Raw genomic sequence first — 20,917 nt, 5'->3', positions numbered from 1 at the left:
CTGGGTTTTGCAGGATTATACCACCAAGAAGGAAAACTGTGGGTGTGTTCATGCTTGAATGGTGAGGGAGGGCATGCTCATCAATATGTCATATTTGGAAGCCCCTGGTGTGCATCCTGGTGTAACTCTAGCTTTACCCTCCTTTGACCCTCTCCTATTCTTAGCCAGGGTCAATGTGACAATCATCTAGAGTATTTCCATGAAACCTGGATTGTAAGTGAAACTGATACTCCTCTCAAAGTGTAACTGCTGCATATGAAACTATTGTGATAGCGTTCTCGTGGATGATCTGCAAACTTTAATCCACACACTAAGAAAGATATTCTCGCAAGCTTGGATTAGGGTGGCACATCACATTATTTTTATTCTTCAAGGGGCAAAACATTATCCTATTTTGTCATATAATGATTTTAATCCTTTAGTCTGCTTATCTTGTTATTTAATATCTTTATGAGACTGATAGATTACACTTTTTTCTTCTATTTTGAATAATAAGATGTTACTTTCATGTAAATCATGTAAATGTACATAAATTAAACAAGTACTGTCTTCTCTTGTGATTATTTTATTTTATTTTTTAAGTATTATTTTTTTATTTGACACAAATAACACAAACACAGGCTTTTACAGACTTTTACGATACATTTATTTACAAGATACTTATTATTTACTATTAAGGCAGTATTTTATCTAAATTATAATTATTTAACATTTTTATTGTATTTTTTTATTATGCCGGGAATGTAAACAATAAAATAAAAATAAAAAAACGAATAAAAATATTTCCTATGACATCATTTATCCAGCAACAGCAATGCTCTGAACTCAGCGAATTTACCCAAAAAATGAACCAATAGGACATCGGGATGTAAGGGGCCTGACCAATCGGAAGTCTCGACACTGACGAGAGTTCATACGTAACCTGAAAGCTTTCAGGGGATACTAGCCCTCTCAAATTTGGCACCAGCTAAAAAAATCCGCTAGCATATCTCATTTGTAGTAATGACACAGTGGATGTACGTCGTTGTTGCTGCTTTCTCCTTCTCATCTTTTCTCTTCGTCTAGCGGAAGGTAAGAAAAGAAAACGACGTCAATATGCCGCAGCTCGCTAACCTTAGCTAGCGATGATGTGTCAGCTAAGCTAGCTGTCAAATTGGAATTAGCTGACAAACGTTATCTTCAAAAATTTTAAAACATGCATTTAATGGTTTATTTGTCCACCCCGGGGGTCTCAAGTTCGCTTCTACATTTGAAATTACATAACAAGCTATGACTGCTTGGTGTGTAACATAATCCTGCTTGGGCACTATTGAGTTAATGCTAGGTGGAGTAGCTAACGTTAGCTTGTGGCTGGGCACATCTCGCTACTGCACCAAGTTAGATAAGGAAAAATGGAAATAAAGTTAGTTAATCTTTCCCTATTAAAAAGAGACAGTGCACGGGTACGTCTCTTACTATAAACCAAATGGCGAGGGGTGTGTTCGCTTAACATTTGTCCAAATTAAACCCCTCATATTAACACTAGTGAGTTGTCTGTCACATCAGCTGATTTTAGCTCCTTAAGTCTGTAATTTGGCCAGACTTGTTTTGGACTTTACCCTAGCAATTTTGGACCTCACAACTGCACAGCAAAGGTGTTTGCATGCAAGCAAAATGTGTGTTTTGTTTATCATTGTGCTGACTTCAGTGTTCTTCCACAGGTGCAACCTACAATTATGGAGTTTTAAAAAAGGAAGTGAGAATTTTGGGGGGGAAAGGAGGCCTTTCCCCTCAAGTTTGATGGTTGGACTGCTGGACGAGAAGGTCAGAGGGTTCTTGAAATTGCTGCATTTTGTAAATAATTAGATGAAAAACTATTTTTGCAAATACTGATATGTAAATTTTGTAAAAAAAGAAAAGAAACCCACAAGTTTTGTATTTATTGAATTCCTGATGCCGTTGTATGCCTCAAGCACCTTAGTTTGCGTTCGATTGTTGGTCGAGATGGTGGACTGAAACAAGTCACTCAAAGGCTCTGGGGTCGCTAGGGTGCAGTGGAACCTCAACACAAGCACAATTCTAGCACTCCAAACCATCTCGACCTTTTTGTTGGCACTTCTTTTTATTTCTTGTTGAGCATCATAGCTGGCAATTTTAGTGACAGCGCTATTAGTTTGTTACCCCACATTTTTTTTTTTTTTTGAGTGTGTGTGCCATTGTGGGTGGTGGGCTGTCACAAGGCCTCTGTAACACAAAAGGGAGAAGGGTTCACACATTTGGTGGAGGTTCATGATGAGTCTGTCAACGCCGGAGTGCACCCCCAAATGCCGGTCACAGCAGCATGCAGACCAGGTGGTAGCGGCTCTAACGCGTGGCTCTGAGGGACAACTCCGGGCATTCCTAAATTCACACTGCTACAATGCGGCCACCTTGCGGGATGCCTTCGGTCGCACGGCCCTGCACCTGGCTGCATCGCTGGGAAAGAAGGCCCTGCTGGAATGGCTGCTGGAGAGTAAGAGTGCTGATGTCATGCTGAAAGATAAGGAATCCGGCTGGACAGCTTTGCATCGCAGCGCCTTCTATGGACAGATCCACTGTCTCATATCACTGGTCAAGGTCTGTGTTAATGCTGGATAATGAAAAAAAAATGTTCTGTTCATGCTTGTGTTCATTGGTAGTACTGACAAGGATGTCTTTGGAGAAATCAGGATTTCATCTGGATTTCAATTTGTTTTTGTTGTTGTTTTTTCCAGCATGGGGGACTTCTCTCAACTCAAGACAAGGAGGGTCTCTCCATCCTGGATCTGACAATGAAGGACCGACCAACACATGTTGTGTTCAGAAACACAGGTAAGAAAAGCTCGCACCCGATGACGCAGCATTTAATATTTCACTTTCGTTTTTGAGAAGAGTCAAGATTCAAGATTCAAAAAGTATTTTATTGTCATGTGCACAGTCTAGAAACATGTTTTCCCATACAATGAAATTCTTCTTTTGCCGTCCACCCAAATGCCAATATAGGAATAATCTTAGAAGTAGTATATAAAAGATAGATATAATACAAAATAGTGAAAATATCGTTTTGTTTTGTTTTTTCCACATGGCTTTTCAGAATCATAGGGACTCCCACTGTTCAGTGGACTATCTCACACTTGCGGATTTGTCCATTATTATTTTTGTTTTTTAAATTATTTACAAAAGGGAATTTCCGAGGAATGTACTGAGATCCCTGTGTGGATTTCCCTCTTATAATGGCAGAAAAGACCAGTGGTTAAATCGATCTGCAGGTGGAGACGGTGTTTTGGCCTTGCTCGTAATAGTGTTTTCTTCTTTCTTACAGATCCAACTGAAGTATACACATGGGGAAACAATAATAATTTCAGTCTCGGCCACGGCAATCAAGAGAGCCGGCAGCACCCTGAGCTTGTGGACGTGTTTGCCAGGACTGGAGTTTATATCAAGCAGGTAGGCTAAGAACACATTGTTGTTGTGCTGTGTCTCAAGGGAGCTGGAAAGTGTTTTCCTCCAGCACAGATCTGAATGCCCCGCTCGTATATGTCTCTATCGCTCCAGTAATTGCTTCATACTTCAACACTGTGCCAAAATACACTATATCAAAATAAAAAAAAAATAAAAAAAACACCAGTGCACATGGGTACTCCAGATAAGGCTCATCACATGGGTAAAACCAGCAAAACACTCCCTTCCCCAGAGCCCTGTGTTACACAACTGTCTCCACAGGGTGCATCAGCATATGTAAAAATGTTTTTCCTCTGCAGTTGACTCATACTGCGACCAGCTGCAGTAATAATGGTTATTCTTGATTATTTTGAATTGTAGTTGCGATAAATAAATTAAGCTAATCATATACTCTGAGTGCATAAGAGTATTAGGTGTGCTGTAGTGAACCACTGACCGTGTGTAGCTGTTCCCAGCTTTTTTTTATGTTATCTGAGTCCAGTGCAGGTCTCAGGCCTGAATTGTCATCTCTTATATAATCTTCATTTGTGACTTAGTGGAGCTGTACATTGTTAATCCATGCTACCAGACTGTGCCAGCCAAGATACAATTTCATGCATTTGCCATGTGGACGCTCTTAGTGTGATTAATATAGCTCCTGGCAGCAGTGCTAGTGGTGGTGGTCATGCTCACCAGGTGTCAGTTAGTGGTCTTTTAGTAACACAGAATGATAGAGTTTGATATGTTCTTTTTCACTTGTCATGTGCATTCTTATTTTGCTAACGAATAATTCTTCTCTGCTTTGTGTTATATTATTGTTGTTTACAGAAGAGCCTTCATTTGAAAGGTGTGTGGTTTTTTTGACCTGCGAGACATGTCATGCAGAGTAATTTCACAAAGCTAATGAGGGACAGGTGGATTTCATGACCACACAATGACCCGATGGCACCGAGCGTAGTCTTTGTCTTCCTAACCCAATCCAGCAGGTGCCAGAGGTTAAATATTAATTCCACAATGACATGTTTTTAATTAAATGAGCGACGGTGGTGTGTACGCATGTGTGCGAATGTCCACATCAATGTGATACTTGGGGGAAACATCCCTGCGCTCTATTGAGGGCTTGAGAGGAGCAATGTATTAGTAATGATGTTTGCTTTTCCACTTGTGCCTTGGCCTTTTATTGGCATAGTGTTTTACTATCACTACAAGAGGGTTTGGCTGAGGGACATGGAAAGAGATGTATTGTAGCCTCAGCTATGAGGTCAACATTAAAATGACAAGAGCCTTAAAAAGCACACACCAGTTTCCTGATTGCCCCTACAATAGGGCATGTAGCACATTAAAACTAAAAGCAACAAGGGTAAAAAACAAACAAAATTTTTTTTTTAATTGTATTTAATTCTTTCTATTCCTTCTAGGTGGTCCTGTGTAAGTTCCACTCTGTGTTCCTGACGCAGAAAGGCCAGGTGTTTACTTGTGGGCATGGACAGGGAGGAAGACTTGGTCATGGAGATGAACAGACTTATATGGTGAGATTTGTTCTTCGTGCGTCACAATGTCCAGTGTGTTTTAAAAATACTGCAGACCCTTAAAATTTCCTATTTAATCGTCATTGTTATTACTTGAACAATATAATATGCACTTACTTGCCAAAACATTAGGTATGCTATTACACAACTCCATTCTAATGTAACAGTCCTGCACTAAATCAGTTGATGTTGAAACAGTGTTAGAAATGTGGTAATTCAACTGGATGATCGTTTTGTCGGATGTTTTTGTGGCACTGTTAACTGGATTGAATCAACACTGAATTTAGTGTAGCCCACTGACTAGATTTGTAGAAACAGGTGTCGCTAACAACACAATGCAATTCAGTAGTACTACAAACCACTGCCTCTAAAATGAAAACACAGTTGAATCAACATCTAATTTTAAACAAGTGCTGAATACCATAACCTTCATGAACCTAAGATTTGTATTAGGATGTATTTGTTTTCACTGGTGTTCCTAATGAACTCGCAAGTGAGTGTGCATTACTCACAAGACGATGATCGGTCCGCACCTCTGTGGATCAGCCACAAGCACATACAGTAGCTTGAAGCCAGAAAAGAAGGATTTTTGTGTGATCTCATAATACCAAACATCGTGTCAGAATCCAGCTGCCGCACAAGATAAGAGGAACAGAGTTTAAAACTAAGAAATTAGTTACTGTTGAACTGGAAAAGAGAATTACCTCTTCGTAAATATTAATTAATCTGTCCGTCCAGTTGAATTTTCTGAAGAGAGTTTTTCCACTCTGAACACAATCACATAAATGCAGACTTTAAAAAGCGCTTCAATTGGTTATTTGTATGTGGTTACGTGCCTGCATTTGGTAACATTTGAAGAAGGGAACTTTTCATGTGGAAACTGATTCTTTTCATGTGAAAAAAAAAAAATATAAATGGTGGAATGAGAATTCATTCTTGAACCAATATAATATTTTTGGGGAATTGGTTAGAATAAATCATGTAGAAATAGGAAAATCCATTTTATCAGCTACAGTAGAGGATATACCTAATCTCTCTTATGCATGTTCTTTTGCAATTTTTGCGAATGACTGGAAACATATTACATTTCTGTATACACAATTGACTTTTTTTTATTTATTCCTCATCATTTCTCCCTTCTCGTTTCTCTTCAAGGTTCCTCGCATGGTAGAGGGTCTGATGTCCCACCACTGCTCCCAGGTGGCAGCGGCTAAAGACCACACAGTGGTGCTGACAGAGGAGGGATATGTTTACACTTTTGGCCTCAACAGCTTCCACCAGCTGGGTCTATCTCCTCCTCCCGCCTCAGCGCATGTCCCTAAACAGGTAGGAGGCAGAGGGGAGAATGGTGGCGCGTGTAGGCTGACCTTTTGGTTTTGTATTTTTATCTTGAGATCAGTTTTACCCTATACCTTTAACGTTTCTGTAATATGTTGTGTGTGTGTGTATAGGTGTCCTCCAAGACACTGAGAGGCAGGACAGTGATTGGAGTTGCTGCAGGGAAGTTCCACACGGTGCTGTGGACCAGGGAGGCTGTCTATACAATGGGACTCAATGGAGGCCAGCTGGGTATGTTTCAATAAAGTTGTGTCAGCAAAACCATTGGCATGAGAGGAAAATATACTAATTTTCAGATTAATAATGTAACTAAACATTGTGGTTCAGTCGGATAAAGTTAAAATCAACACCACTGAGCACATGAAACCGTAACTATGTCAGACTAAAAACAGAGTAAATCAATTATTAAATCTTTTTTAGAAAGGTACACATTTGTGGTGAAGAGGGATGGCCCCTCCACCAGCACCCATGCTTTTTAGGTATAATGTCAGTATCGCACACAGACTGTCAATTAGCAACTTGATATGATAATGTACTCCTCTGTGTGTTTATCTCCAGGTTACTTGCTGGATCCTAATGGGGAGAAGTGTGTGACATCTCCTCGGCAAGTGTCAGCCCTGCACCACAAGGATGTTACCATAGCCATGGCAGCAGCTAGTGATGGAGCAACAGTAGTTGTGACGGAGAAGGGGGATGTTTACCTGTTGGCTGACTACCAGTGCAAGAAAATGGCTTCTAGGTAAATGAAATAGTAAGAAATCAACCAGCCCTTATTACAAATGACGCATAAGAAGAGGTTTAATTGCTCTTTATTTCTTTTGGGTGGTTGGTACCTGGAACTTGAACCCAAAACGGTATACACCAACTGGGAATTTTCTAATATCCAGCATCCCACTGTAGAAGTAGACGGCTCTTGGGGGCAGTGGAAAAGAGTTGTGAACACAACATTCATCCTCTAGGTTTATATGATGTACAAACACACTTTACACACCACAATCATAGAATAAACATCATTAATATTTGTTTGTGTTTCCAACCACTTAAATGCTAAAAGTTTAAAATCCACTGTCCTTTATTTCTCTTTCAGCTCTTTGGCTGCTAAAGAATTTTCCTGAAAATATTCTGTTGCAGCCAAAAATAACACTGTGAAACCGAAAAGACTGAACCAAAACCCTAACATTTTGGACCAAGGCTGCTAAACAATGCACTGACTCTTAATGCAACTTTAAATAGCGAAGATACTGTACCTTGTCCAGGTAGTTGCTAGTCAAATATAAAGGTGTAATATATGTAAAGTATTTGATCCGGTATTGACATTTAAAGAGATGTGCATTAGTTTTTCTTGCCGATATGAGGGAACAGTAATAATGATCTCTGAATGGCAGCTGTTTGTAAATCACCCACTTTTATGGAAATAGTTGTTTGGTCTTTTCTCTGATGACCGTAGTGCAGTTTTTGTTACTTTAGTGGTGTGCAGTAGCTGCATACAATATATTCAGTTTAAATGCTGTGCTTTCAGTGTGACACTGACCATTCGTTCTTTTCTAATTCTTTTCTAATAAATGGTCTTGATTTGTCTCTTTCAGGCAACTCAACATCAGAAAGGTCCTGGTCAGTGGCGGCAGTCTGGACCACAGAGTAGACCCACAGCTCTTGAACGAGGGTGGAGGGGAAAAGGTGGTCGTCTTGGCATTGGATGAAGCTGGGAGGGTAAGTGCATTATTGAAAAGAACAGTGCTTTGTGTTTTACTTTTTTGGCCCCTAGTGTGTAGAATGGTGTGGTCTTAATCTACTACAGCACAGTAAAGCAGAAGTTTAAGTTCACTTCTGTCCTGTTTCTAAATGCTGAAGAGAATGCATCCTATTGTTATTTTTACCCTCACTTTACTTTTCCCATCGTTATCTAACCCATGCTTCACAGTAAGACAGCTATACAGTCCAAAATCAGCCTCACCTGTGTGGTATGCTATAGATAAAAACGGTGAGTAAGACTTGCCTGTCGAACTTTCCGTACATTTTCCCTCCTCTTTCCCCCGGCCCTGTCAGGTGTTTTGCTGGCGCTCCTCTGGCAGCTCGGTGAGACAGTGCCGGTGGGCGTATGCACGTCAAGTTTTCATGTCGGACATCGCTCTCAGCAAGAACAGCATGATGTTTGTGACTCAGGATGGAGAAGGCTTCAGTGGAGTGTGGGCTGGCGAATATAAGAAGTATGGGGAGAAGAAAGGTGAGGGATGGAGGAACATGGTATATTTTCATCACTAAGTTGGTCAGTTCTTTAGATGATTTGAATCTGCAACATGAAAATAGACCATTAAAAGTGAGTTTGTAAAAATAGGTATGAACAAGTCAAATATTGGCGGGAGAAAAGTTCCTTTTACGACTGCGGTATTAAACTTTTGGCAGTTACAAACTCAGAAGACAAATACATGTTTAGGATGGTGTTAGTTGCAAGTAAAAATGGCTGAAGGCAGAGGTACCTAATGTGAAACGATTGACGATTGAATAGCAACTGGTGCAATATCTCAGCAACTGCAATATTGGACTTAAATTCTGCATAGTTAACATGTTTATAAGCCTAGTGTTTATGGTAGGCTACATGTAATGTCTGTTTTATGTTTGTTTGATTTGTCTCATAAATATACTGTACACTCAATGGCCAACTTATTAGGTACACCTTGACAGTACCAGAGCCTTTTCAGTATCAGAATTTGCGTAATTATTTGTATATTCAACGTCTTATGTACTTATGGAAGGTGTTGTATTTAATAAAAGATAATCACTTGGTATACAGGGCCCAAAGAGTGTCAGTAAAATATACACCAATACACCTTCAACACCAGCCTGAACCATTGATACAAGGCAGGATAGAACCATGATTTCATGTTGTTTTTGCCAAATTTGTGCTTCAATAAAAAGAGAATAAAAAAATAATTTAAATGGACGACTATGTTATTGAATAGTCTGACATACATGCTTCTTATAATTTTCCAGAGGTCAGCGTGGAGGTCTGTGGTCATTCAGATGCGGGCACGCTGTATGAACGAATCCGCCTCGAGAAACTCCCCCACATCCACAGAGCTGTCAGCATCACCATGGACTCTAAAGGACGTAATTTTGGAGTGCTTCAGGCTAACCCCAAAACCAGGTAGGTGATCTTCCCTTAAGCACAGAAAATGTGTGCAATCATGCACATAAACTTAGTTGTCAGTTTATTAACAGTCCCGCCTTAATGAAGGTCACTTTTTGTTAATTTAGCTGTTTAGTCATTTTGGAACTTTTGTTTGTCCTGCGCATTTACAGTATATCCATGTAAAACAGTTCAATGGCACCACAAACCTCATCTTTCAGCAGTTTTAATAACATCTGAACCTTTATACAGGTGGCATTTATTGCATTAGACTGAATTCATTTTAGATCAGTTTATAGACTTGACGCTGACGTGGATGGTTGGATTCAAATAAAGAGAATGTGCCTTGACAGGTTTATGTGAGAAGAGTGTTAAAAGTACAGTTATTGGCACCTCAGCCAACACTGCCATCTACAGGTGGAGAGCAGAGCAGAGTCTTCCTCTTGGGAAGAAAAATGAAAATATCCTCTTAAACGACTTGCATTTTGTTTCAGATTGTAGCTGTCTGGATACAGATGATGATATTACTGTAACTGTAATCTTATTATGACAGAGCAATGCATAAATGCATATATTCTTTATTTGAATAGTCACCTTCGCACATTGATTGCCTCCAGTTGTTTTTTTTCTTCATGTGTTAGATTTAAATTGTAATTTTTGGTCATTTGAATCTTAGTTGTGTAGTTATCATAAGTAACTTAATTGATGTTTGTCTCTACCCTGTGTATGTACTCCAGCCTTTATGAAATCCCCATCATTTCTCCATCCTCCTTCTCCCAACACCTGCGGAGCCTTCTGGATGAGGCGGACGAAATGGACAGCATCCACGATGTGACACTTCAGGCTGGCGATCGCACCTTCCCAGCTCACAAGTACATTCTGTCCATGAGATCCGAGTTCTTCCGAAAACAGTTCATGTCTGAGCATTGTGGAGTTGACGAAGAGCTCGATGGTGAAGTGAGGAAGAGTGAAGATGCAGTGGGCTGTGATTTACTCATTTTAGAAAAAATCCCAGCGGACATGCTGGAATACGCTCTCCACTTCATCTACACAGACTCTTGTGAACTGCTGGTGCATGGTGCACGGCCAAGAGTCTCGGGGGTGTTGATGGCACAAAACCAGGTGAGTTATTCTTTTTACTAACTTTAATTAGAAATGCAGCTGCAGTTAAAAAAAAAAACTCTCAGTTGCAAAAGCTGTGGTTATTTCATGAAGACTGTGCTCCACTGTCTCCATTGCCTTGGCCAGGATTCAGAACAAGAGAGGCTTATCAGCAGCCTGCAGGACTTGGGTCTGAGAGGACGTTCAGCCCTGGAGGTTTACCGTTCCCTTCCCCCGGGCACCAAAGGCGATGGTGACAAGGCCAAGAGCAAGGGCTCCAAGCCTGGCAAAAAGGGGAAGGGAGGCAAAGGTGACAAGGCTGGGACCAATGAAGGAAGAGCCAACCCTGTCAAAACCTTACAGGGTGTTGCAAAAAAGCTTGGCCTGGGCAGCCTGTCAGCTCGGTGAGAGATGGAGCGTGCTCTGAAACCAAAGACAGTACAGATTTAATGTCATGGTTTACTGATTTAATGGTGTTTTCTTTATATCTGCACAGACTGGATGGTGTCAAATATGAAAATGGAAAGATCAATGTTACACAAAAGAAAACTGGAAACAAACTCAGATTCTACCGGCAAAAATGGTGCGTAAATGAGTGTATTTTAGCAGATCCAGCGCATTTTGACTTTGATCACAGCATTTAAATTTTCTCATATTTTATTCATCTTGTTTCTGCACAGTTCTTATCTTTGTGACGTTACTCTGAAATCTGAAGATGGGAAAGAGTTTCCTTGTCACAAAAGCGTCCTCTGCGCAAGACTTGGTAAGGAGGATTAGCCAACATATTATCAAGAAAGAAACACACACAATACACAGATGTCTCCTGTCGTTGATCTCCGTAAAATACTTGCTGCTGTTTTGCATCAACATGTATGAAACAAGTTAAAATAAGTGCCACATGGTTCCACAAAGAAGTAATGTTACTAGTGGAATAATGCAACTTTTGTTCAGTGCTATAAGAAATGTTTCTTCACATTACTTTTGTTCTCCTTGCCTGCTAGTCTCCATGCTGTGGAAATATTTGCTGGATTTGACATTTATTGGATGTATTTAAAATAACACAGCGGTTTTACTTTTTATATCCATCTTTTCTGCAGAATACTTCAACAGTATGCTTGGAAACCCCTGGATAGAGGTATTGCCAAGTTTCTTTCTTTTTTCTCATGCTGCTATATTCGGTAGCCAGTCACTCGTGTGAACTTGTAAAATTTCGCACCCTTACTCAAGCTGATAATATTGTTTCACACCATTTAGGCCACCTCCTGTTCTGCACTGGAGATGCCTACCAGCTCCGAGGTTCTGCAGGTCATTCTCGAGTATCTTTACACAGACGAGTCTCCCACTATTAAAGGTAGCTACTGTATATATATACTAGATATTTTTAAACATCACGTGTTGAGTTATACTCCACACAACAACGGAGAGGAAACATTAACGGTTCTTGTTTGCCCCGACAGAGTCTCTGAACGTAGAGTTTGTCTGCAACGTGTTGGTTGTGGCTGACCAGCTGCTCATCACACGACTAAAGGAGATGTGCGAGGTCATCATCACAGAGAACTGTATGTCCCATTTGTCTTGTCATCTTTTACTAGCCCCTTCATTTGGACATCATAATGCTGCATTTGTGTCTCGTAATAATGCAAGTTTAGATTTATTTAAAGTTGAGAGCAACAAACTGAATGTGTTCATGTTCATAAGAAATTTAAGCATTTGTATTTTTAATTGACTGTAATGTTCCACTGAAATTCTGAATTCATATTTATGAGTCTAAATTCAGATGAATTTTTACCACTTCTTAGTGTGCGACTTTTCTGCATCATTCACAGCAGCATGAAGCGCATGATGTCCCTGTCATGCTATAAACCAGATGAGCAGAGATTTGCATAATTTAAAATGTTAAATTCCTTCTTAGTGACTCTGAAGAATGCTGCAGAGTTGCTGGAGTTTGCAGCCATGTACAACGCAGAGCAACTAAAAGTGTCCTGCTTCCAGTTCATCGTGCTCAACATGGCCGCCCTGCTGGAGTCAAAGTGAGAACCAGTATTAATAATCCAAAGTGGCCGATTCATAGCATTTTCACTTTTTATTCATTGAAACTTTTCCAATTTGGAGCTACTTGAACACAGTGCTATCGTTGCTGCAATTAATCCTATGATTAATATTACATGGTGATCTGTACAAGATCCTCTATGCATTTGGAAAATGTGTGTATGGAAAGTCTAAGCTACACAGCAGGATTTAAATAGGGAACTAAAAATAAGTTCTCTTATCAATACATGTTCTTCTGCTCTTTTGATTTACTGTGTTACCCCCAGAGCTTTGGATATTCTCAGTGATGAAGTGCTTGTGGAGCTTTCGGCAGCCTACAGGAGGATGGTGAGTCACCCCTAGAAACAGTCTGCATCATTCTTTCCATGATTTCAGTGTTTGCTCATTGTTTGTCTTTTCTTTTGTTTTTCCAACAAAATGAAATGAGAAAGTAGTGCTGTACATCAACGTAATTTATCAAACACATAAGCAAACTATCATACAGTGAGAAATCATCCTTCAAGACAAAGGGTCATGGATCGTCTGTTAAATAGTTTTTAATTTAATTTCAGATCCCAGCAATGCAGAAGCGTATCATCACCCCGTATCCCGATGCACCAGACCTCAGCGTGTATGAAGAGGAAGATTTGGACTCGGCATTCAGCCCCAAACCAGAGGAAGAACTGGATCACTCATGCAGGTACACAGAATGTGAATATCACTTCACCTCAAGTAACTTGTAAAGGTTATAATCCGCTTTTAATTATACAACATCACCCTCCCTCAGGGAAATCTTGTTAAAGAAGGCCAAGATGAAGGCTAAAAAGAAACCACGGAGACGCTCTGACAGCTCAGGGGGTTACACTCTGTCTGATATCATTCAAAGCCCTCCTGCTACAGGTACACGTCTCACTCACACTGAATACATTATTTTACATATCACATTCAGCATCTATCCATATGCCATGAAGTTATTTTGTCTGTCACAGTCAGAATCTGTTAGTCTGTTGGTTAGGTAATGTGTCCTAATTCGCCCTCTTTTTGCTCAGTGGTATCCCCGTGCCTGGTGAAGTCAAACAAGGCTAACTCGACAGAGTCCCTACAGGAGCTCCTCACATCTGACTCAGAAGGCAGCTATATGGGGGTGGGCAGTCCCAGAGACATGCAGTCCCCCATCTTCCATGACAGAGCTGAGGTTAGTTTGACATTTTCCGTATGCAGCTCATACCTAGGAGAGTAAAATAATCTTGTACCCGCCCAGTATTCTGCCCGCTAGTAGTTCACCATAAAACAAACAACAAACTAATATACAGTATATACTTACACTGGGTCATGTCAGATAATGGACTGATAAAAAAATCTGCTAAATAGTGCATATGATAAAAGTATGTTCTTTTTTTTTAGGCAAATATTTAAAGTTTGTTTTTCGTAACTGTATCTACCAAGCTTGGACAGCTGGGCCACCGATTGGTAGTATTGTTGAAAGTATTAATAAGAATTTATTGTTTGTTCTGCAGGATGAGAAGGCTTTCAGTCGGGGCCTGAAGACCCCACCCAGCACCCCAATTTCCTTGAGGAATGGCCTCCCAACTCCCCCAGACTCAGCTCCACAAACCATACCCAAGCCCCTTCCTTGGTAAGGTCAAGTCAGTGATCCAAAAAACCTTAAAAACCTTTGCGTCTTTTATAAATGTGTTTTGCTTTTCATCTCCACTGCCAACAATCTTAAACAGTCTTCTAACAGTTAATCAAACTTTAATCTTATATCCTCCCACTTAAATTGAAGAGGCGGTTTACAAAAAAGGAAAAAATGTTTTCATCCTTAGTCGATAAATAACAAATGAAAACCGAGCTGTGTTGCCTACGTACTAAGTGTGGCTGTTTTTACAATCTACAGTCCAACTCGTGCACCTCCAGTCTTGGATCTAAGAACCATCATGGACATGGAAGCCAACTCCCCACAGACACTTGGAGCCACTCCTAAAAGCCCGGGAAGGTGAGAGGAGTCTGCTGTGTTTATTTTAACTGAGAAAATCATTAGCAAATAAATAATTAGACCACTTTTCTGTTTAATAAAGAGTGATGATGTTCAATTACTAAGTGATCAATTTACTTTACATGCACACACACACACACAGTTTTTTGATTAAGTATGAATGGTGCCCATAAATTGCGTTTGCACTGAAGGACGAAGATTACTGTCGTGCATATTTCTCTTACTGCCAACAGCGTCAGCACCAGCCTCAAGCACTCCCCTGTTTCCACCAAATTGTCCCAGAAGCAGAGGAAGATGTTGGCCCTGGCCAACAAGGAGACTGGTGTAGAGTCCACTGCATCCAAACCAACCCCCACAGTGACCCCATCCAAAACCAGTGGGAAGGCCTGGTGAGTGAACCCAAATATAAAGACCACTCCGTCCCACTGTGCACAACTGTCATGAAGTATGTTCCTGGATCTGTTTGATGGGTTTGCAGCCTCTAACTGGTATGTCAGAGATTATCAAATTGACGGACAGGAGCAATTTGTGTGTATTACGAACCACAGCAGAACATACTGACAAAAGTCACAAGTGTTTAAATTGCTCCTAGAGGACAAATAAAGTGATTTGAAGTGAAAGTTAGAAGCAGAAAGACTTAGTGTAGCGTAGAACGCAGATCTCTTAGTCAACATGTCTTGATAATGGTGAAAAAAGTAGAAAATGGTAAAGACTTTCACTTCACTACCAATAACCCTGTTATAGAAAACGAAATGCAAGTTCAGACAAATAAAATATGCACTCTGGTTGTTTCTTTTTGTGGTAAATACTTTTTTTCCCCACTCTGCTCCATCTGCTCAGAGAACTACATATCTTGCTCCGATTATGAATACGTTTCTTTTCACCTGCAGGGCAACAGCCGTCCAGTCCCCACCTTCCTCCTGCTCATTTCGAGCTCTGCTGGAGGAAGAGGAGAACCGTTTAATCAGAGTGGGTCAAACGGGAACGCAGAAGGGCCAAGGTGCCCTGGGATCCCCCGTCACTGCTGCACCTGCCGCCAGGAGGGTCACGTTCAAATGTGCTGAAAGCAGCGAGCCAGAGAAACCCACTAGGTGAGAAATGCACTTAAATACATAATAGTTCAGCAAGTAATTCAGCAAAGTTTAGCAGGTAAGGGATTTGGGACACAGTGAAATTGAAATAACAATTGATTTTGATTCAAATCAGACTGTGAGCTGACTGGAGAGCTGACACCGAAGCAGAAACGCAGGAGGGAGCTTGCGTCTTTGCTTCTTTTCAGTACTGCTTCTTTCCACTTGGGGGCACTATTGAGGTGTAATCATAAAACTGCTGTTTTAAAATCAACAGCCCCAAGATACATCATTGTCTTTCTAGAAATGTCCCAGCACTAATAATGAACCCTATAATCCTGAATATTATTTTTTTTAATGCGTTACCAATGAAAAACGAGGAATACAGGTGTTGATGTGGCACCAACACTGAGTTTTAAAATTAAGAAACAAAAGAGGAAGTAACTATGAATGTTTATGTCCCTGTTTCTTCTGGGAAGGCAGCATTTTTTCTTTTTAAATATGAGTTGTAATGCTGAATGGACAACTTGTTGATTGTAAGTGCCAGATCTCTGGCTGTCCTCGAGTTGGACAGCTTGAGAGAGGCGTGATGGCCTGCTCAGAGTGGGGTGAACCGCTCTGAATGACCCAGTGCAGCTGGGTTGACCTGTCCACAGACACTGAGTCACTCTGACCGTTACAACAGCTGGATAAACACAGCCTACACGGACGGCGATTCTAGCTGTAGTAACAGTGGATTTTGCTGTTTATATGATGTCTTTTTCTGATGTCCGCTTGTGAGGACAGAAAGTAACGATTTCTCCTAAATGTGTCAGCCAGGCCTTAAAGTTTTTTACCTTCATTTCAGGTCTTGGAAGTGAAGTTTAGCTGTCTTTTCTATAAGTGCATTTCTTTTATCCGATATCCCTCTGACGTATGTGTGCCCACGCTTTATGCTGCAGTGTCAGAAGCAGACTTCTAGATATTAAACAGCTGTGTGAGTCACCCGAGTGAAGCCGGTGATGTTAATCAGAAGTGATAAGGGCAGCCCCCATGTCACAACAGATCACACAGAACAGGGAGCAGGTTTCAGGTTCCCGTTGGTATTTGGATGAGCAGACACAGACGAGTTCAAGGCTCAGGAAGCAGCAGTAGCAGCCTCATGCATTTTCATGCCTGCCTTCTGGGACACTGTTTCCAGATCCCGAGTCAGATTTAATGGAGATACCTTTATAATATTTGCGCTTTGATTGAATGTCTGGCATTTTATCTCTACTTATGTCTCCTACAAATATATCCAGGTGTCTCTTGGCTATTCTCGCAGACACACACACACACACACAGGCCCCACTTTCCATATTATTTAAACATGCATCATGATGAGCGATTAGGAAAGTTTTTGGCCACATTTGTCCAGAGCTATAAATGAGCTGTGAACTAAAACAAAAATCACTGAAGGCGCACATAAATCAGGCTCAAGACGGCTCATGTCTTTCGTAAGATATGTCATATTTTATGTGTCATGTTGAATAGATGTCCTGCATCTTCACAGGAGAGGAAAAAGCAACACAAGCTAAGTGCTTATAGACTTCATGAAGTAGTGTGTTCTGCAGTCTGGTGTTTTTGTAAATGTATTTAAACAGCACAACTCGTATACAAGGTGTTTACATGTGAGTGATCGTGGTTATGAGTTTATGAACGTGTACAGTATATACAATTAGAGGCAGTTCTGATTTAAAAAAACAAAACAAGAAGGAAATAAAGACACCAAAATAGAAAACACAGCCAAAGGACGCAGCAGACAATACAAGGATTTTAAGCCCACCAGAAGATGTTTTTTGGGGTGGCTGCAGTAATGTTGGCGCCGTATCTGACTGTAAAGAGGGAGCTGAGCTGTAAGGCAAAGCTTTCGATCTTTGCACCAACCGTCACCTGTGGTCATGAGCTGTGGGCGCTAGTGACCGAAAGAAGACATCCGGAGGCTGCTCGGAGTAGAACCACTGCTCCTTTGCATGAAAAGCTGAGGTGGTTTAGGCATCTGGTGAGAAAGCCTCCTGGGGGCCTCCCTTTTGGAGGTTTACCGGGCACGGCCAGCTGGGAGGAGACCCCGGGGTAGACCCAGAACTCGCTGGAGGGATTATATATCCCATCTGGACTGGGATTGCCTAGAGATCCCCCAGGAAGAGCTGGAATGTGTTGCTAGGGAGAGGGATGTCTAGAGTTCCTTACTTAGCCTGTTGCCACGAGACCCAACATTACATAAGCGGATGAAAATGGATGAATGGATGGATAGAGTATGCACTCACTGTACAGTTGTACAGGTGTGCCTAATTGTAAGGCAGATGTTGTTATGTGGTTGTCCATGTTGAGGTCAAATAAATAGATGAAAAGTAATTGTGAGAAATGTAATTATTGAGAATCATGTGATGATTTAGTAGTAGTGAGTAGACTTGACATTAAAAGGACCAAGGCCTGACCCCTGTGGAACATCATATTTTATTGTTGAACACTGCATTTAAACCCAGTTTAGTCCTACCTTATTTGATGATCCATTGTATGACATGCAGACGAGGTCTAAAAGAGATGGAGTCCTGTCTGTATCTAGGCTTATTTAACTCAGGAGCTTGTCAGTAGTGGTTGACTCAACCTTTGTCCACCTACTTAGACTCATGTTGCTTTCACTATCACAGCACAGACACTGATACCTGTCCTCTTTGTGTGTGTGTGTGTGTGTGTGTGTGTTTCACCCATCTCTGCCCTCAGGCCCTGGGTGCTGGGTGCAGTTGGCAGCCCTCCCCTTTCCTCCCTGGTGACCTTTGCTTCCATCGTGGAGGAGGAGAAGCAGCAGGAAGCCGCGCTGATCCGCAGTCGAGAGAAGCCGCTGGCGCTCATCCAGGTAATGCGTCTTGTCTGTGTGTGTGTGTGTGTGTGTGTGTGTGTGTGTTCATAATCTCACACACAATCGCACTCCTGCTATGAGTGAATGTAAAGCTTGTCTGTGCAGCATCCAACTAAAAACTCGTCTGCTGCTCGCCTCTCTTGCTTTCTCCTATCTGGCCGACTTTCACCTAATGAACATCACATTTTGAACGATGCTGGTTAGAAATGAGGTGCCTCCAGTTGTGCCTCCCGACCCCTTTAGCCGTTGCCAGACTTCTGTCAGTGCCTTCACAAAACACTTTTTCCTCCTTCTGCGGCTTTCTGGTTGCCATTATGTAAAACACCCTTATTACCATTTAGCTCCCACTGTCAGCGTTTTCTCTTTTACCCTCAAATGAAGTGTGGTTTCGTTTCCCACAATTTCCCTGGATTGATCTCCTTTTCTTGTCTCTTTCTGTCCTCATAGATCGAAGAGCGGGCCATCCAGGACCTCCTCTTCCACTATAAGGCGCGTGACAACCCAGATGAGCTGATAGTGGTGGAGAGGTCTTCCAGAGGTCCCATTGCAGCCCCAACCTGGAACAAACACTAATATTTAACAGCACAGCACATGCCATTGAAGTTAGAACATCTCGTCAAATTGTCGCTCAGCATCGTTCGCAGGGTCTCCGCTACGCCCCTCCCCCCTACCAGAACCCCATCAGCCCATGTTGAGATGTACCTCAGACTCAACTAGCCCATTTTAAGATGAGTCTGAAGCAAAGCTGTCCTTCTCTTTGCATTGTTACTTTAATGTCATGTCATTGCTGCTCAGCATTTTGTATGTATGCAAGAGAGAACGAGTGTTTTTCCACAACTGAATGTGGTCCTGATGAGAAGTTTTTTGGGCCTGGGTTTACTTGTGAATATTTGTTTATGTTTCTTTTGTCTTCTCTTCTCTGCAAAACAAAAACTTAACAACTTCCCCAAATAAATAATGATTGTTAGTGATGTGACGTTGCCAAAGAATTGAAGATATGTTGAGATCTTGTAGCCACAAAATGGGTCCAAACTAAATCACCACAAGGGCTTTTGTGTGTGTGTGTGTGTGTGTTGAATCAGTAGAAGCCCTCAATGTGATTAAGGAAAGTAAGAGTGCCAATTATCTGTGGCAGAGCATCAGCTGGACTTAATAAGTAAAGTGAGCTGTTTACCAAGGCAGTATGTTTAGTTTCTGTTCATGATCTGTTTTCCATACTTAATATCTACACTGGCTGATTTTCTGATTTGCAGTGGCAGTTGTGATAGAGCCGTAATTATTTAATATTTACTTTAAACACAAATGCACATAGTTCAAATGCATTACATGACGCAGCTACAGTTAAAGCTTAAGCCTGACTTTACTCAGTAGGGCTGATTGTATGGAACTGGTTGTCACTAATGTGTTTTAGGGATGGTGTGCCTTTATCAAAGAATGACACATATACACATACATCTTTGTTTTCCTCTTCATTCATTCATTCATTTCCTCATCAGTTGTTTTACTCTCCAGCTCTTTTCCTGGAGATAGTTTAAGCTTGGTAGGTACCTCAGATCCGGACCATGTACACTCTCATCTTCAGATGCCATTTTTGTGTATGCGTGTAAAACTTGAAGAGTAAATGGCATGCAATAATAAAATATCTGTGCAATCAATCCATCTCCCGTCTCTTAACTGAGATTAAATTTGAGTGGGCAGTGAGTAAGGAGAGACGAGTTTAATTCCCTAAATTATTTGCTGCGTTATTTTTCCGTCCTTTACTGAATAATGCCCCTCTCAGCGCATCTATTAAAAAATACCATTTAATCTCCCCATCTCTGATGTGTCATCTGCCCTGCATGAGCAAAGAACCATTATCAAGTCTCAACCTGTGATTAACTGTGATGACCCTGCTCTGAGCGGAGAGTGTGCTGATTGAGGGGTTTTATTGGCTGTAATTGCAGGTAGAGCATCACATCGGAAGTCAGGGAGAGGCGGCTCGTGGGGAAAATGTTAATTACAGATTAGGATCTATTAGGCGGTGCGGAGATGACACATGAATCAATGCCTCCGAGATAAAAGTCTTCCTTTTGACATCACACCAGTGCGACCTGGAAACCAAAAGGACTGCTCACCCTGTGTGCCTGTGTTCTGAATATAAATGTGGCGGTTTAGCGTGTAGTGTACTGCCACATGACATGTTTTAAAATGAATCCCTCAGCCACAACAAAAAAAAAGCAGTCTACATAATGTAATGAGGCATATGCACTTTCTGTATATCGTGGTAGCTGGAGAGCAGTGGTTCCCTCTCTGCACCAATCAGCTGAAGTAATCGTCTGTAATGTTCCAAATATTATAATTTGAACAGATTAGAAATGCTTTATAACGATTAATGTTTTGTCCGACTGAACTTTAATGTTTCAGGAGATTTGG

General features: G+C 41.2%; 1 protein-coding gene across 1 annotated transcript; it reads left to right on the top strand.

Moving 5' to 3' along the window:
* Positions 1-926: 926 nt before the first annotated feature.
* On the top strand, positions 927-20,261 carry ibtk (inhibitor of Bruton agammaglobulinemia tyrosine kinase). The gene is made up of 29 exons (XM_084556876.1): positions 927-1,071; positions 1,701-2,595; positions 2,733-2,829; positions 3,320-3,444; positions 4,857-4,967; positions 6,123-6,293; positions 6,419-6,536; positions 6,864-7,044; positions 7,892-8,015; positions 8,352-8,529; positions 9,297-9,450; positions 10,170-10,554; positions 10,681-10,937; positions 11,030-11,116; positions 11,214-11,296; positions 11,631-11,668; positions 11,788-11,884; positions 11,991-12,092; positions 12,446-12,563; positions 12,849-12,909; positions 13,134-13,261; positions 13,349-13,461; positions 13,611-13,756; positions 14,079-14,197; positions 14,459-14,557; positions 14,791-14,946; positions 15,448-15,648; positions 18,370-18,502; positions 18,953-20,261. The coding sequence occupies exons 2-29, from the start codon at positions 2,269-2,271 to the stop codon at positions 19,076-19,078; spliced, it is 4,035 nt and encodes a 1,344-aa protein (XP_084413002.1). The 5' UTR covers positions 927-1,071; positions 1,701-2,268; the 3' UTR covers positions 19,079-20,261.
* Positions 20,262-20,917: the final 656 nt, after the last annotated feature.

This window comes from Chelon labrosus (assembly GCF_963514085.1).
Source record: "Chelon labrosus genome assembly, chromosome: 12".
Taxonomy (NCBI): Eukaryota; Metazoa; Chordata; class Actinopteri; order Mugiliformes; family Mugilidae; genus Chelon; species Chelon labrosus.
This window is presented reverse-complemented; position numbering and strand designations above follow the sequence as displayed.